Below are 18,251 nucleotides of genomic sequence, written 5' to 3'. Positions count from 1 at the left end.
GCCCAAAATGCATCCCTGGGAATTACAGACCAGTTAGCCTAACATCAATAGTATGCAAGCTCTTGGAGGGGTTTATAAAGGACCATATACAAGATTTTATTAATGAAAACTGTATCTTTAGCAGTATGGATTCATGAAGAATCGTTCTTGCCAAACCAATATATTAACCGTTATATGAGGTGGTGAGTTGTCATCTAGATAAAGGAAGGCCCATAGATGTGGTGTATCTGGATATTGCAAAAGCATTTGACACAGTTCCCATTAAATGTTTACTGTACAAAATAAGGTTTGTTTGCATGGACCATAGGGTGAGTACATGGACTGAAAACTTGCTACACGGGTGAATTTAGAGGGTGGTGATAAATTGGGAATACTCGGAAAGGTCAGGGGTGGGTAGTGGGGTCCCACAGGGTTCTGTGCTGGGACCAATTCTATTTAATTTGTTCATTAACGATCAGTAAAGCTCTCACTTCGCAGGGCCAGATGGTATATAGGGCAGCTGTGTGGAAGAAGTGCTCACCACAGGAGCCATATCGTGTAGTCATTTATTAAAAACAGGGCTTTAACAAGCATATTCTTTTAAAATGTCATGCATCAGAACTCACAATGATGTCCCCCGCCATACAGACCATGCAGCGGCACTATGTCAGCACCTTTAGTGCCGGAGCCAACAGTGCTGACGTCACACCACCACATGGTCTGTATGCAGCGGCGATCTTTGTGAGTTCTGATGCATGTCATTTTAAAATCATATGCTTATTAAAGCCCAATTTTTATTAAATTACTACACTGTATGATTAAATCTGGCTCCTGTGGCGAGCACTTCTTCCGCACAGGGGAACTATATACCTGCTAGCCCTGGGAAGTGGCAGCTTTACTGATGCCATTACCAGAGGGTTACTCTCCTTAAAAGGGACCGTTCCAGAGTACAATAAGTTTTGAATGTCATAGTTTCTGCTCACATTCCCATTGTAAGCGCTTTTGGCTGTGAAAAGGGGTCAGCTTGGGCACCCTGACCGGTTTTGCACATTTAGCCCTTGTACACACGGTCGGAGATTCCGACAACCAAATCCGACGGATGTTGTCGGAAACTGTTGCATACACACGGTCGGACAAAGTTGTCGGAAAATCCGATCTTTCAGAACTCGATGACGCAATTTCGTTACGATGGGACTACGTTCAGGCTAGTAGCCAATAGCTTTGATGTAGGAATTTGATCTGAGCACGCGTGGCACTTTGTCCGATCGGAATTCTCTACACATGATTGGAGTATGTCCGATCGGAGCATTTTGTCGGTGCTTTGCGGTGGTTTTAACCCTTTCTCAGCTGCTAGCGGTGGTAAAAGCTCCCCGCAACGACCGAATAGCGCAGTGAAATTGATGGTACAGCGTCGGTAAGAATAGCGGCGCTTTATCGTTGACACACTCACCGCCCCAGTGTGAAAGGGGCCATAGTGTACGCAAAGAAAAATTTGACAGTGTCTTTTTACTGGGCGTGATAAAGTTTTAAAATCATTAGCTTTGCAGTTAATTTTTGAAACGTTTTTGCAAACAGCGTTTTTTAGCGCTTTTCATCGTTAGCGTTTAACTTTTTCTTCCTCCAATGGAGTTTGAGCCACTCATTCTCTTGCTTCCAGGACAGGGAACGGATTTTACTAGACCTGAAACCCATAACTCAGGACTCAGCATGGGACACTTCAAACTTGCAATCAGGAACTTCCAAGAGGCCTACCCCTACGAGCCCCATCTCTCCAATGTGGAAGACGGCAAAAACCAAATGTGCGAAAGACAACGTACTCCCTTGATTCAGACAATGTGATCTTCTTGCCTCTTATCCACACCCTGGTTTCCCCAGGACACCCATTGGACTTGACTCTCAGGTCGTTCTCATGGATCCTGCCACCCCCCCCCCCCCTTCGGAAGGAATCCAACTTTGTTAGACCCCACCGTTGGAAGGTTTTTAGGTTACCCATTACCTACCTTTAGTCTGATTACAGTATTTCAGGGTTGACCCCCATTACTTATGGTTTGAAATGTAGATTCCAGTTTTCCTGAGGGGCCCCTCAGGAAATGCCCTACCTTACATTGGTCCAAAAACTTCAGTTAGCTTTCTGTGGTTTCTCCCCACCTTAGTTCTCATGAAGTATATTAAATTGTACCCCACATTATCCCATACCATCCTCTGCCCTCCCCTCCCCATTTCCCTCACCACCATGGTCCATTCCCCCCTTCCTTCCCCTCTCCCACCCCTTACTCCTATCCCTTGATACAGCCCTATGGCTTACTAGCCTTGTTACTGCTGGTTGTGATTTCTTGTTTTTATATAAAGTTGACATGTTTTTACATTTAGGGATTGGTTGTGGCTGGGGCAGCTGTAGTGCACCCCCACCTACCCTTTAGCTATCGTCCTCCCATACCCATTAGGAAGGACTAATACTCAGAGGGCTACGATTCCCTGTACTCATGGAATGACTGGGGGAAGCTTTCCACCCCTCTCATTCCAGGCTTCTGGAAAGCCTCTGCTCACTCACTCTTCTTCTCTTTCTTTCCCTCTCCAACTTATTTTTACTTATAGTCAGAGTCCGGACGGTCCCACACCAAGACATTTTCCTGGAGCACTGGATTGCTACTCCACCAAGTTGCAGTCTTCTTTACAACTTTCAAGATAAGGTATGCAACAGTAGATGGGATAGTCACACAACCTCTTACCCCAATGGCTCCTGATGCACAGCTTCGTATGGTCTCCCATAATCAAGGGTTATGGGCTTAACTTGACTTAATATCAATTCTACAGTCGGGGTGGGATAGTGGCCCCCGCCAAGTAGGTCTGCCGCTCACTTGACCTGCAGAAGGCCTTTGACTCGGTCTCTTGGCCTTACCTGTTTGCAGTGTTGCAATGCTGGGGGTTTGGTAAGAACTTCATGGGGCTCTTGGAGGCCCTTTACGCAAGCCCAGAAGCCATAGTCAGACTGCAAGGCTACTGCTCCCTTTCACCCTTGATATTTGCGATAGTGATCAAAACATTAGCGACAGCTATTCGAGCCATCCAGATATCAGGGGTGTTCACTGCAGTCAAACAGTACATAAATGTGCGCTATTCGCGGAAAAACTTCTACTCTTAATCATTTCCCCAATAACGTTACTCCCCAACATGTGCAAACTCCTAGACAAGAGTATTGGGCCTACACGCCAACCTCTCTAAGTCTCAAGCGTTGAATGTCTACCTCGAACCCTTGGTCGTGGCACATTTAAAACACTCCTTTAGGTTTGAATGGAGTGACTCATCTGTTCGTTATCTAGGAGTAACCCCCCCCCCCCCCCAAGATTGAATGCCTATCTGCACATATACCGCAAACTGGAGTCAGACCTCCGGTTCTGGGCACAGTACAAGTTATCCTCGGTGGGTAAAATTAACTCAGTCAAGATGACTTTGCTCCCCAGATTGCTATACCTTTTTCGCTCTCTCCCAATTCTGATCAAAAGAGATCATATCAAATCATTCTAGGAGAAAATAATCAAATTAGTTTAAGGCAAGGCAGCTTATAGATTCTCCCAACGTGTACTTTTCCAGTCCCAAATCCAAAAAAGGCATGGGTCTCTCCAACCCCACTTGGTACTACCAAGCTGCTAGGCTGGCTCAACTTTCCACAATCTATTCTAGACTAGAGAAACCAGACTAGACTCACAGAGAGACAGGCAGTGCCGGCATACACTCTGGACATCCTCCTCCGGTGCCCCCCCTAAAAACAGACCCACTGTTATGTCCCCTACCTTATCCCACTCAATATCCCTATGGGACACTAGGAGAAATCTGGCCTCCTTGGTCTCAGAAATTCCTCTATTGGCTCACATCTTCCATAACCCACAATTCAGCCCATGCATGGACATCAAAGCCTTTCAATGGTAGCTCGATAAAGGAATGTACCGTATTGGACATTACTTCTCCTGCACAGGCCCACTCTCCTTTCAGCATTGCAAGAACAAATTGGATCTTCTGGATTCAGAGACATTTAGATATCACCAAATTTTCAATCCTCACTTTGGAAAAATAAACCTAACCCAAACTTTACGGATTACGAGCGTTGGTGTAGCCAAGGGACGGGGCAAAGCGGTGGAATATCTATGATCTACTTATCACTTTCTAGGCACACCACTAAGTTCCCATACATGGAAGCATGGGAAAACGATTTATAAGACAGTTGGGATCTAGATGCATGGTATAAATCCTTCGCTAGATCCTTTAAAGGTATAGTTAATACCATGCTGATAGAAGCCAATGTAAAGGTCATCACCAAATGGTACCTGGTTTCTACCAGGATAGCTGTCAGCTTCCCTTCCTCCTCACCCTTATGCTTTAGGGACAGTCACGCGATAGGCATGATGGTGCACGTATGGTGGGAATGCCCAAAAATCAGGGGCTACTGGAATAAATAGTTCAACATCATTCGCAAAGTAACGTCTACAGCTCTACTAAATGTCCCCAGACCGAAAGTCCCCAACCATTACCAAAAACAAATACTCTTTATCCTACTGGGAGCAAATATCACTATAGCTAAAGCTTGGAAGCAACCTAGGGTCTCCACTGTCACAACCAAAAGAAAGATATCTTGGAAAATGACCCAAGAAAAAATTGGCAACTCTATCCTAGAAAAAACTAAAATTTGAAAAGACATGGGAACCGTGGGCCCAATATGTAGGGATTTCCCTAATTCCTGGATCCAACGTCCCGAACGCTGTCATCCGTACATCTAATGCATCTTTCTTCTTCTCTTTTGCCTCCCCTTTCTCTCTCCTTTTCTCTGTTACTTTCCTACTTACAATACTACCGTACAGTACTGATGCTATTTTGATAGTGAAGAGCCTTCATCACTCAGACTCCTCAAGTTTCCACCAAGCTCGAGCAGTTCCAAGCTTGAGGTCATGACACACCGGCTTCTGTTGCACACCTACGGACTGGCTGGTCGACCGGTGAACCTCTCTTCTGGTCTGAGTGCTGGGAGGCCCCCGGGTGACAGATGTATGTTAATCCTTTGTACTAGAGAGGTGGATGGACTCACCCATCATTCCTGGACTCACTGTTCCCAATGGGGGTGTCGAGGGAGGCAGAGGGTCTCATCCGCTCATCACTGTTAAGTCAGAACTCCTAGGGTTGAGGCTCCCCCTCATTATGCATAGTACAACTAAATTTATGGGAGTGCTCATCTGCTCATGGTGATGGCAGTATCATGTTGTGGGGATGCTTTTCTTCAGAAGGGACAAGGAAGCTGGTCAGAGTTGATAGGAAAATGGATGGAGCCAAATACAGGCAAGCTTGGAAGAAAATCTTTTATGCCGCATACACATGACCGGATTTTCGATGGACTAGGTCCGACAGTCTTCCCGACGGACTTTCGGCGGGGGTCCGACAGACTTTCTGAATGAACAGAATTGGCCACACATGACCGGACTAAGTCCGTTTGAAAGTCTGTTCGTTTTGAACGTGATGACGTATGACGGGACTAGAAAAGGAAGTTCAATAGCCAGTAGCCAATAGCTGCCCTTGCGTCGTATTTGGTCCGCTGGACTAGCACACTAACGGGCTTCCCGTTTTATTTCTAGGTTCATCGGACTTTTGGGGGGGGAAAAAAGTCAGCTGGAGCCCACACACGATCGAATTGTCTGACGGATTCCGGTCCGCCGGACCAAGTCTGTTGGAAAGTCTGACCGCGTGTATGCGGCATTAGAGTCCACAAAAGACTCGAGACTGGGGTGGAGGTTCACCTTCCAGCAGAAAAACGACTCTAAACACACAGCTAGCGCTACAATGGAATGCTTTCGGTAAAAGCATATTCATGTGTTAGAATGGCCCAGGCAAAGTCCAGACCTAAAACCAATTGAGAATCTGTGGCAAGACTTGAATATTGATGCTCAGAGACGCTCTCCATCCAAACATGCAAAGCTTGAGATATTTTGCAAAGAAGAATGGGCAAAACTTTCACCCTCTAGATGTGCAAAGCTGGTAGAAACATATCCAAAAAGACTTGCAGCTGTAATTGCAGCGAAAGGTGGTTCTACAAAGTATTGACTCAGGGGGGCTGAATACAAATGCACACCACACTTTTCACATATTTGTAAAAAAAAAAATTGAAAACCATTTATCATTTTTTTCCACTTTACAATTGTGCCACTTTGTGTTGGTCTATCATAGGGGTCGGCAACCCCTGGCACGCGTGCCAGACATGACACGTGGACACTTTGGGGGGCACACGAGAGTGATCCTGGGAGTCCCACTTCCCACACATGAAAGCCGATCTAGTTGAGCGGCTGTATAGAGGAGAAGCAGTGTGCACGTGGACAACTGTTGGGTGGCATATGAAAACAATCCTGGGAGACCCACCTCCCACAAGTGAAACCCGGTCCAGTTCAGCCAGTCAGCGGCAGTATAGAGGAGCTTCAGCAGTGGGGCTGGTCCCCGCCAACCTCTCTTCCCGTCTGCATCAGTGAGCACTTTCGATTGATTTCAACTGTGCAGTGAGGGAGTCGGGTGCCATGGGGCCAGCAGGGCTGCTTATGGTGGTAATTATGCACTTTTTTCCCTCTGTGGCAGCTTTCTAATCAGCAGGCTTATGGCTCGGATTTTCCATGTGTGCACCTGCTGTCTGAGCCCTCCTCTGCTTAAGTAGCCATGCAACAGACTCAAGTAGAAGGGGAGACCAATGCGAAATGCTGTATACCAGGCTTTGAGAGAAATGCTATATATACCAGGCTTTGTGAGAAACGCTATATATACCGGGCCTTGTGAGAAACGCTACATACCGGGCCTTGTGAGAAATGCTACATACCGGGCCTTGTGAGAAATGCTACATACCAGGCCTTGTGAGAAATGCTACATACCAGGCCTTGTGGGAAATGCTACATACCAGGCCTTGTGAGAAATGCTACATACCAGGCCTTGTGAGAAATTCTACATACCAGGCCTTGTGAGAAATGCTACATACCAGGCCTTGTGAGAAATGCTACATACCAGGCCTTGTGAGAAATGCTACATACCAGGCCTTGTGAGAAATGCTACATACCAGGCCTTGTGAGAAATGCTACATACCAGGCCTTGTAAGAAATGCTACATACCAGGCCTTGTAAGAAATGCTACATACCAGGCCTTGTGAGAAATGCTACATACCAGGACTTGTGAGAAATGCTATGTACCAGGATTTGTGAGAAATGCTATATGACAGGCTTTGTGGGAAATGCTATATACTTGGTTTTGTGAGAAATGTTTTTTTGTCTGGCTTTGCAGTACTCACAAAGCCCGTTATAAAAGGAGTACTGAGTTATAACTGGCTTTGTGAGCAATGGTTAATAACTGGCTTTCTAACCACTACTTTAGAAGTTTTAAAGGGAACTACAAATTTATAACCAAGTTTGGCAACTACTGCTTTATAAAAATTCTATTTGTTTAAAAGTACTAGTTTCCAAAAGCTGTTCTAAAGTAGTAGCTCCCATACCCCGTTCTACATTCACATGGGTTTTGATGCAAATGGCAGTGGCAGGAAACTGCTGATTCTTACTGCTGGTTATGACACCTGTCAGAAGCTAGCTGCAATTCCTTTTTTGTGTTTTTAATATGCAAGCAATGGTGCTGATCAGAAGTGTTAAGGTCCTGGAATTTAGGCAGTTGTGAATTGTGAAGGTGCAGGAATTGGGGTAATCTGAGGTGTGAAGGGACAGGAATTGCCATTTATCTGAGGTCTGATGGGGCAGGAAATGGGACTGATCTGAGGTGTAAAGGTGCATGAACTGGGACTGATCTAAAGGATGAAGGAAGGTGCAGGAATTGGGACTGATATGAGGGTTGTGATGCGGCAGAAATGGGGACTGACCTGAGTAGGCACTGGAAGACGTTATCTTTAACGAAACGGCGTAGGGAGGAGCGGCGTATTGACGTCACCGCGATCTACGCCGAACCCGGAAGCGACGGGCAGCGTTGTACGAAGCCGGGCTTCAAACTTGTTGTTTTTTAGAAAGCAAACTCTTTTTCTACTTGATGTAAGTGTAATTCTTTTTAATTGATTAAATTTTATGACTTTATTACACTATGGCGATTCCTCTCGTTTATGTACTGGGCAATGAGCGGTGTGGCCGTAGGATTATACCAACTACTTGAACTAAGCGCTTAAAGAGATACATCCTCCACGCAGTCCATGTTCAGAGGGAGTGTTCTAATATTGGCGACATCTGATCTCTGAGATGGGATCAGTTTAGCTGGTAAGCGTCAGTATTGTTGGTGGTGGAAGTCTCTCTGCAACTCTGATGACACTTTTTCTTCATTGGTGTGGTGTGATAAAACACGGTGGAGACTACAAGTAGAATCTCTGTTGATGGGGAAAAAGACTAACATTTGAACACATATATATGCATTCTTGTTTATTTTTTGTCAAACTGTTGTTTTGATTTATTTAATTTATTTACTTGTTTCACATAGTATTTTTGGATCATTATAGTGCAGCTTATTTGTAAAATACTAATAATGTATGTTCACATACATTTTAGAATTCCTGGTGTACATACAAACCAGATTCATATATAGAATCAGATTCATATTTAATTTTCAAAAACCTTCTGCCTGTATTTCCTTTCAAACGCAATGGAAAATATTATTTTGCAGCTAAAAGGACATCCAGTATGTAAAAAATTAATAGTGATCAGCATCAACATCATCCAATGATTTTATAACCTAATTAGTAGAGAGAAAGACATGTGCTATGGTAAATCATAGGGATAAATCTACTTTACTTACAAAGACTACAATCATTTGACATTGTTTGATTTTATGTCACGCCTGCAAAAAATATGTATAATTTGAGCACAAGAACAAATATTGCTGACAGCTAACTGACAAGACACAGAGCAAGTTAAAACAATTCTTACAATGAAAAGAATGTCCTTGCTACAGTAACTATAAATTAGTATTTACATCGCCTTATCAGTCTCCCAGTCTTACACATACTATCAATCTTTCAATCTGACAGTTTGTAAAGATATTTAATTAAACAAAAGCCAAACCACCACCCAAATAACCTAGATTCTGCACAACTATAACATCTATAACAAAGAGAGCAGAGATGATAGCATTAAAATGATAGCCTTGTTTAGTCCCCGAGTGCTTCGATTAGCCTCTTGTTAACGTTTAATGGCACTATTGTCGCTCTCATGCTGAGAATGACAAATTAGGCCTTTGACTGCAAGCAGAGCAGGCGCAGAGGATTTCAAACTGATTAACTGCCGCTCTTCTTGCTTTTGTGATTTTGTTTTTGGGAAATTTTTCAAATGAAAACACCGGATTCAGATGCAACTGTTGATCAACATTTTTAAAGAAAAAAAAATATAGAAATTGTAAAGGCAAATTACACAAACAAATCTATATAAAGGTGAGGTTTAAAAGAATTAATTAGTAATTTCATCTACTCTTATTCTGCACGAGTTGCTCTAATGCAGATATGCTCCTACCTGTTGAAACGCCCAGAAAACTAATAACCGGACAACACACCCAAGAATAATGATTTCATTGCTCTAATGGGGGAGTCGGTAAAAAGCTATTACAATGATTATTTTAGAATGAAAATTTGCACAACATGTCAATGAAAGTATCCAGCACAACAGAAAATACGTTTTTCTTTTTTATTATTATTTCAGGGTAACAAAAAAAATTAAGATCCCGTCACTGACCATAACCATAGCTTGTGTCTAAAATCAATTGGAAGTGTTCTTCAATAAGCAGGGAGCAGAGATTCCCTGTTTACAGAGTCACAGGTCTGACTGAGGGTGCGTGGAACCTCTGCAGATAGATCACTGATTCAACACACACAGAAGGTGTTCTTTACAGCATGCTGGCAGTAGACAGACTTTTCCACTCAGGCTTTGGCTGTTTTCTAAAGGAAATGAACTGTAATGCCCTGTACACACGCTGGACTTTCTAACGGAAAATATGCGATCGGATCGCATTGTTGGATAATCTGATCGTGTGTGGGCTCCATCAGAATTTCCGACACACAAAGTTTGAGAACTGGATCTAAAATTTTCTGACAACAAAATCCGATCGTTTAAATTCCGAACGTGTGTAGACAATTCCGACGGACAAAGTGCCACGCATGCTCAGAACAAATGATGAGACGAAAGCTATTGGCTACTGGCACGTTTATAGTCCCGTCATACGCGTTCTACTTCACTGCGTTCAGAACGATCGGATTTTCTGACAACTTTGTGCAACCGTGCGTATGTTTAGACAAGTTTGGGCCAAAATCCGTCAGAAAAAGTCCAACGGATTTTGACATTGGAAAATTCCGACCGTGTGTACAGGGCATGAGACTTGTAAGACTGTAGGGCTGTCTCACTAAAACTAGAGTGTGCAAAATCTGGTGCAACTGTGCATAGAAACCAATCAGCTTCCAGGTTCTGCAGCATAGAAGAATTTTTACCTTAATGCATAGAATGCATTAAGTAAAAAAAAAACAAAAAAACTTAAGCCCCGATGCACACTGATGTGATGCAGGAAAAGGCACAGGAGTCGCTTGGTTTCCCTGCATCTCACTGCATAGCAATTGCATGGTGTCCATGAGATCTGCTGAGGGTGTTGATGTTAGATTAACGACATTCCCAAACAGATCGCAAAATGCAGTGCAATTGCCAGAATTGCACCGCATCACCCATGCAATGCGATTCAGGTGCAGGGGGGCAAAAAAAGAGTGCTGCACCATTTTGGTGTGGATGCAATTTGAGCCATACAAAATGTATGGCTCAAATTGCACTGCACAGACATAGCATTTACAAACTCTTTAACTGCTTGCTGCCGCCCCACTATCAAATGACGACGGGGCAGCGCAGCTCTCATTCTGGGATGCCGTCATATGATGGCGCCCCACAACGGGCGTGCAGCGCACATCTCCTCACAGGGGGACATCTAGGGATGTAATCAGGGCACCGATCATCAGTGCCCTGATTACAATAAGTAAATACAGTGTCAAACAGTGCCCACCATTGCCCACCAATGGCAGGATATAGTGCCCACCAGTGGCAGCAGTGTCCACCACTGCCCACAAGTGTCACCAATCAGTGCCCATTAGCAATGCCAGTCAGTGCTGACAATCAGTGCTGCCCATCAGTGCCCATCTGTACCGCCTATTCATGCCACCTATCCATGCACACTAGTGCCGCCTATCAGTGTCCACCAGTGTCGCCTATTACCCATCAGTGCCACCCAACAGTGCCCATAAGTGTGGCATATTAGTGCCTCCTCATCAGTGCCGCCTCATCAGCGCACATCAGTGAAGGCGAAAAATTACTTAGTTACAAAATTTACTGACAGAAAAAAAACATATTTCTTTAAAAAAAAATATATTTTTTTTGTAAAAAACAGCAGTGATTAAATACCATCAAAAGAAAGCTCTATTTGTGTGAAGAAAATTATCAAAAATGTGTTTGGGTACAGTGTAGTATGACCGTGCAATTGTCATTCAAAATGCGACCGCACTGAAAGCTGAAAAATGGCTTGGGCAGAAAGGAGATGTAAGTGCCTGGTAGGCAAGAGGTTAATTAAACAAGCTGAAGTTAAAAGCTGATTGGCTATCATGTCCAGCTGCACCAGATTTTGCACTCTCCTGTATTAGTAAATCAACCCCTGTAATGCTGGCCATACACGGTTAGAAAATCATTAAACAAAAAAAAGAAAAATGCTCAGATTTCTAAAACTCTGTCAAACGTATGTGTGATAACGCCATCATTGTATCGATATAGGTCGCCTACTGCCACGTACACACAATCAGAATTTTGGTCGGAAAAAGCTCCGATGATTTTCCCGATGGAATTTCGCTCAAGCTGTCTTGCATACACAGGGTCACACCAAATTCCGATTGCCAAGAACACGGTGACGTACAACATTTATGACGAGACTAGAAAAAGGAAGTTCAATGGTCAGTAGCCAATAGCTTCCGTCTCGTAGTTGAATCTGAGCATGCGTGAGCTTTTGTACGTCGGAACTGCATACACATGAATGCATTTTCAGATAGAACATGCTCTCAATCTATTGGTCTATAATCGATATTGTCTATAAAGTCCAATGGAGCATACACACGATCGCATATTCCGACCAAAAGCTCTCATCGGTCTTTTGCTGGCCGAATTTCCAATCGTGTGTACGGGGCATAACAACATATTATTGATTGATAACAACATAAATGGTAATTGTTTTTGTTGATTACACTATTGGGGTTACATTTTTAAAACACGCATGCATTTTAGATTTTTTATAACTGTTTTTCAACATGACGGTCTAGTTTTTTTGCCATAAAATTTTGCATCTCTATAATCCAAATTAGTCCAGTAACGTTTTGATCAGATCAAAGTATTTTCAAAAGATTTTCTAAACCTGTATGGCCAGCATAAGACTATATTAAGTTGATGTACATTAAAAGATCAATTGAGCTTTAAATCTGTAGTTTCATTTAAACAATCCTTGGTGATCCTGCCATGAAGGACCTTGCTTATGTACTGGTAAAGCGTTAGTCTCCCTCTTCCAACTGCTCCTCTGCATTGTCAACATGTTGCACACTCTCCTAATGGAGATTATAAGCAGTTGTGCCAACACATTGCACAGGCATGTTCCACTCTCATCACATCAGGAAGTCAGAACTGAGAAATTACATAAAGCAGTTGCTGCAGTGCATGCATATAGACAGGAAAAAGGCCTCAATGCAACTGCAGGAGATAAGCAACACTTAAGTGCAGCAAAGAAAAAAACAAGTATGTTACTAAACGATAACCATGTCATTTAGTTAAAAGGGAACTGCAGGCTGGTCACATAATTTGTAATAAAAACATCTTTGCCATTCTGAAGGTTCCCTCCATCCACTTTGCATATTATTTGAATTTTTGGCTGAATTCAGACCTGAAATGGACCAAAAAAGAGGCACGGGGCTCCTGTGCAATTCGCACCAGAGCCGCTATGGAGATGTGTGAACCGTCTCCATAGAGGGCCGGATACAATATCCTACTATGTGAATTGGATGCAGGGAAATCCACATCCAATTCTTAATAGTGTGAACCCAGCGTAAAGACACAAAACGGACAATGAACCTGCCAAAGCAATGGAAATTTATTATGCACCGCTTTAGCCTCTTGCATACTGCAACTTGAAAAAGCCCAGTACAGTGTTTTAAAAAAAAAAAAAAATTTTTTTTTTTACGCATCTACAATGTGCCTGCACACACACACACACACAAGTGCATAAACAAGCGCAGCGTAAAAATAAAAATCTGTGTTCGCTGTCAGTATTTTTCACTGGTACGCTGAAATATGTACATATGCAAGTATAGGCATAAATACAACATTTTAAGAGCTAGAACTCGAGAATATGATTACGTGCATGCAAATACACAAAAATGTGCACAAATATGTCCAACATAAAAGCCTGAAATTACATCCAAAAAGCATATCTAAAAAAACATTTTATTTTCTGACATCCAAAAAGCACATGCTCAAACATCAGGACCGTGTGCAAGAGGTCTTGCATATTATGAAAAAAAATATAGAAAAAAGAGTGCAATACACATGGGGCATATTTATAAAGCAGGCAATGTCACCAAACAATCAGTGCAAAGTGAATCTTCCCGTTTCAACTTCCACATTACAGTGATTCTCCTGCAGTGACTACTTGGTGAATGTTCACCGCTTTATAAACTTCATAGAATTAAAAGCAAGCAGCTTCAACTAGGGGCTTGGAGACTGAAAACTAACACCTGAATTACTACTAACAAAAGTTGTGTCTATACACTATATGACGTTCAATAAAACTACTGGTTCCACAAATGTTATACAGACTATTATTTTTATCATTTATTAAGGTTTTTCAATAAAATGTCTACTCTGACAAGAAAGTGCAGTCTAACTTTCCAGAGAAAAAAAAAAATCCAACAGTTTACTGAGACAAAAAAAAAAAAAAAAAGGACCAAGACATTGTTAAAAGCAAATTCCTTCTACACACTTTCCCTGACATTTCCACACAAGAAAATGCAAGGGTCACTGGTAGAGAATCAAGGCACGGCAGTTCCAGTCTTTTGCTCTTATTAAAGTAAATGACCTCAGCTATTATTCCTGTCTTAGGCACTTTTTGTTCTCGGTGTCCAGATGCAAGAACTATTCTTTCAATGAAATAACTGTGGACAGCTCCTTCACATTTCCCTTTTCCTCAGTGTTTTCACTTCATAAAGCTGCAGTCAATGCATTTTGTGTGTGGTGAGGACGTGGAGGGAGGGGAATGGCACATTCACTGGTGGTCTCAGCCATACCCTTCATTGCTGGCTCAAGTAGTCCCAGGATTAAGCTTTTGTTTGTGATGAAAGCATCTGAAAAGTCAGTTATTTAAAATTAGTCAAGCTGTTGATTTTAAAATAAAGGCTTTTTAGATCTGCCCTCTTTAATAAAACACTAGATGGATCTGAGGGCAGCTGTAGGACACCTCACATATTCTCCATGAACGTCCTGCCAAGACTTACCTTCTGCTCGCCCAAATCTTCATGGATTTTTTTTTTTATACAGGAACCAACGCGAATCCAGCATTTTCCTTGGATTTTGAAACCAACTATACAGATTTAAACAGATTTTTGTCTGCCAATGTTAAATACACTGGGGTTGATTTACTAAGGCACATTACCAAGAGCAGGGATAAATGTATTGTATGCTTGCACTGTGGGCCTGCGTGCGTGTGGATGTATGTACGCAGCACAGTCGCAATCATGGGTACTACCTAGTTGATTATACACTGATGTTAAAAGTGTGAGGTCCTAGTTTGCTTTGCTTGATGGACATTCTAATAATGTGCTGCTTTTGTGCCTTCTGATCTGATAGAGTACATTAAGGCCCCTCTCACACGGGCACCTCCATGAAGCAGGATCCGCTTGCTAAGCGGGAGATCTCTCTGCTGATCCCCACTGAGCAGGTAGATGACAGGTCTGTGTCCTCTATGCTATGCAGAGTGGACACAGATACAGCCTACTCTCTTCTATGGGGCAATCGGATGGAAACGGACCGCCTGTCTGCTTCCATCCAATCCGCCAGACGGATGGGAAATAGGTTCCCTAAGCCATCTGTTTTTGGCAGACAGGATCAGATCCAATGGCAGCTCCATAAAGAGACTGCGGGGGTCCGATCAAGTCTGCCTGAAAAACTGACAGGCGGACCTGATCTGATCACCCATGTGAAAGGGGCCTAAGCTCATCATGTGTGTTCTTCAACATTCTGTGGACACAGGATTGAATCAACTTACTCAGCAATGAAATTCACATGCCAAGTAAAACATAGTAGAAATAAGTAAAATAAGTAAAAGTAAAAATAGCAGGTCTTTAAAAAAAAAAAAAAAACTGTACAGTGTGCCATCAGACCAACAGTGACAGCTTATGTACTGGTATTACTGGTGGAGAAGACCTAGTAAAAGAGTGAGAAGATAGCTGAGAAGATCCAGCAGAGGCAAAAGACAGCGGAAAGAGGGAGAACCGGAGAGGGCTAGAAGACATCAGAGGAGAGCGGGGAAGACCCGGAGAGGGGAGAAGAGATCGGAAGAGATGACAGAGTTGCCTTAATAAATTACTTTAAAAAACATGTGTACTGTGTTCTTTTTTTGACACTTTTTTTTCCAGGTGAATGGGTAGGGGTACAATGTACCCCATACTCACATAGGGTGGGGGGCCGGGATCTGGGGGCCCCTTTGTTAAAAGGGGCTTCCAGATTCCGATGAGCCCCCTGCCTACAGACCCCCCGACAACGAACGGCCAGGGTTGTCGATAAGAAGCCCCTGTCCTCATCAATACAGGGACAAGGTGCTTTGGGGTAGGGGGAGCGCAGGGTCCCCCCCTGCCCCAAAGCACCCACCCCCCCATGTTGAGGGCATGCGGACCTGGTACAGTTGGGGGGGGGGCACTCATGTGTCCCCCACCCCCCTTTCCTGACCTGCCAGGCTGTGTGCTCGGATAGGGGTCTGGTATGGGTTTTGGGGGTTAATCCCATGACCCGGTATGCTCCTCGAGGGGGAACCCATGTTTTTTTTGTTTTTTTTTAAACATTTTGCATGGAGCTCCCCTAAAGACAGAAAGTACAAAAACAACAACTTCTCCTGCGCTCTGTTGTCTTGGTCTAAGTGAAGATCAAAAGTAGAGGCCTAAATAGCATTTGGACTACAATATTCGACCAAAAGAGTAGCTATAAATGCAGGAGCACCAATTGCGCCAACTTTGCATATATGTGCCATAGGAAAAAAGATGTAATAGGCACTGACGGAACAGTCCACAAGATTAAGCAGTTCATTAATTGTGGGATCCCTTATGTCATCTATGGTATTTTGTGCCCTTGTGGCCTCCTCTACGTTGTCCGTACTTCAAGGACAGATGAGAACCAGAATGAATGAACATAGAAGTAGCATCCAGACGGAGTTAGTCTTGGTTTAATTTTGATTTCATTTTTAAACAATTATTTAATTAATTAATTATTTCTAATTTATTCTCTTTTTTCGCAGTTTTTTTATTTTTCCCTCTGTTTTCCATTTTACAACTGTAGCATTATTAATTACAATACTAATGATATGATAGTATTTTTCGGTCCATGCCATTGACAAATGGGCATGCAGCCTCTCGCTGGTGAGCTAGTGTGTCCTTTGGAGGCTATCCCTAATTATTTTTTTAAATTTTTTTTTTTATAAATGAATTTTAAATTTATTCCTGCATTTAATTAATTTTTTAAAACTTTGATGCAATTACGATTTATTGGTTCTTTTATGCATGTTGTTTATTCATTTTTTATTATTTATACACAAATTCTTCCTCTTTACCAACACTCTAGCAGAGTTTATATTGCGACTATGTTGCCCCCACGCCCAGGCATTCGGCTGGTGTACGTGTGGGCGGAGGGGTTGGGTCCGACGGCCAAAAGCTGTGGGCGGGGCTCGACTCCACCCGCGCTTCCGGGCTCTGGCTATAGCTTGCACTCCAGCGATTTTGGTATACGCAGGAGCGGAAGCCGAGCATTGTAGGCAGCTGAATGCTTGCACTCAGACGACCTCTATGTGCGCATGAGCGGAAGCGTCCATATTGGGGCAGCCGGAAGATGCGGGTGGAACGCATTTCCACCCGCACTTCCTGTTATATGGGACTAGGTGCACTCCAGCTACTTGTGGAGCGCACAAGCAAAGGAACACCAGGTATCACTTCCCCCCCCCCGCACATACAGGTGCGGATATTAACCAATTGGATGCCTAAGTGGACACTGGCGAAAATTTAAGGTAATGCCGCACCCTCTTACATATGTGTACACAGAAAATGAGTAATATGGAGCGATATGTAATATATATATATATATATATATGTATGTGTATTCATGTGTATGTGTATATAGAGCTATATGACCTTTCTGACCAGATGTGTTTAGAAACCTCTATATATATATATATATATATATATGTGTGTATATATATATATATATATATATATATATATTATATATATATATACACAGTGGTGTGAAAAAGTGTTTGCCCCCTTCCTCATTTCCTGTTCCTTTGCTTGTTTGTCACACTTAAGTGTTTCGGAACATCAAACCAATTTAAACAATAGTCAAGGACAACACAAGTAAACACAAAATGCAATTTGTAAATGAAGGTGTTTATTATTAAAGGTGAAAAAAAATCCAAACCATCATGGCCCTGTGTGAAAAAGTGATTGCCCCCTTGTTAAAACATACTATAACTGTGGTTGTCCACACCTGAGTTCAATTTCTCTAGCCACACCCAGGCCTGATTATTGCCACACCTGTTCACAATCAAGGCATCACTTAAATAGGAGCTGCTTGACACAGTAAGGTCCACCAGAAGATCCTTAAAAGCTACACATCATGCCGAGACCCAAATAAATTCAGGAACAATTGAGAAAGAAAGTAATTGAGATCTATCAGTCTGGAAAGGGTTATAAAGCCATTTCCAAAGCTTTGGGAATCCAGCGAACCACAGTGAGAGCCATTATCCACAAATGGCGAAGACATGGAACAGTGGTGAACCTTCCCAGGAGTGGCCGGCCGCCCAAAATTACCCCAAGAGCGCAGCGACGACTCATCCAAGAGGTCACAAAAGACCCCACAACAACGTTCAAGGAACTGCAGGCCTCACTTGCCTCAGTTAAGGTCAGCGTTCATGCCTCCACCATCAGGAAAAGACTGGGCAAAAATGGCCTGCATGGCAGA

The 18,251-nt window shown here is 43.0% G+C and overlaps 1 protein-coding gene across 2 annotated transcripts in view; it reads right to left on the bottom strand.

Moving 5' to 3' along the window:
* Positions 1–18,251, bottom strand: part of ABCC4 (ATP binding cassette subfamily C member 4 (PEL blood group)) — a 508,465-nt gene that overhangs the window by 144,106 nt on the left and 346,108 nt on the right. Inside the window, exon 21 of one of the 2 annotated variants that reach the window (XM_077483041.1) lies at positions 13,972–14,374. The exons of the other annotated variant lie outside the window; for it this stretch is intronic. Coding sequence (XP_077339167.1) covers positions 14,348–14,374 — 27 coding nt within the window. The 3' untranslated portion in view covers positions 13,972–14,347. Of the gene's footprint in view, positions 1–13,971; positions 14,375–18,251 lie in introns of those variants that run through there. 2 annotated transcript variants of the gene reach the window in all.

Source organism: Lithobates pipiens, unplaced genomic scaffold (assembly GCF_037356315.1).
Source record: "Lithobates pipiens isolate NorthernLeopardFrog02 unplaced genomic scaffold, aLitPip1_a1.2 Scaffold_16, whole genome shotgun sequence".
Lineage (NCBI taxonomy): Eukaryota > Metazoa > Chordata > Amphibia > Anura > Ranidae > Lithobates > Lithobates pipiens.
This window is presented reverse-complemented; position numbering and strand designations above follow the sequence as displayed.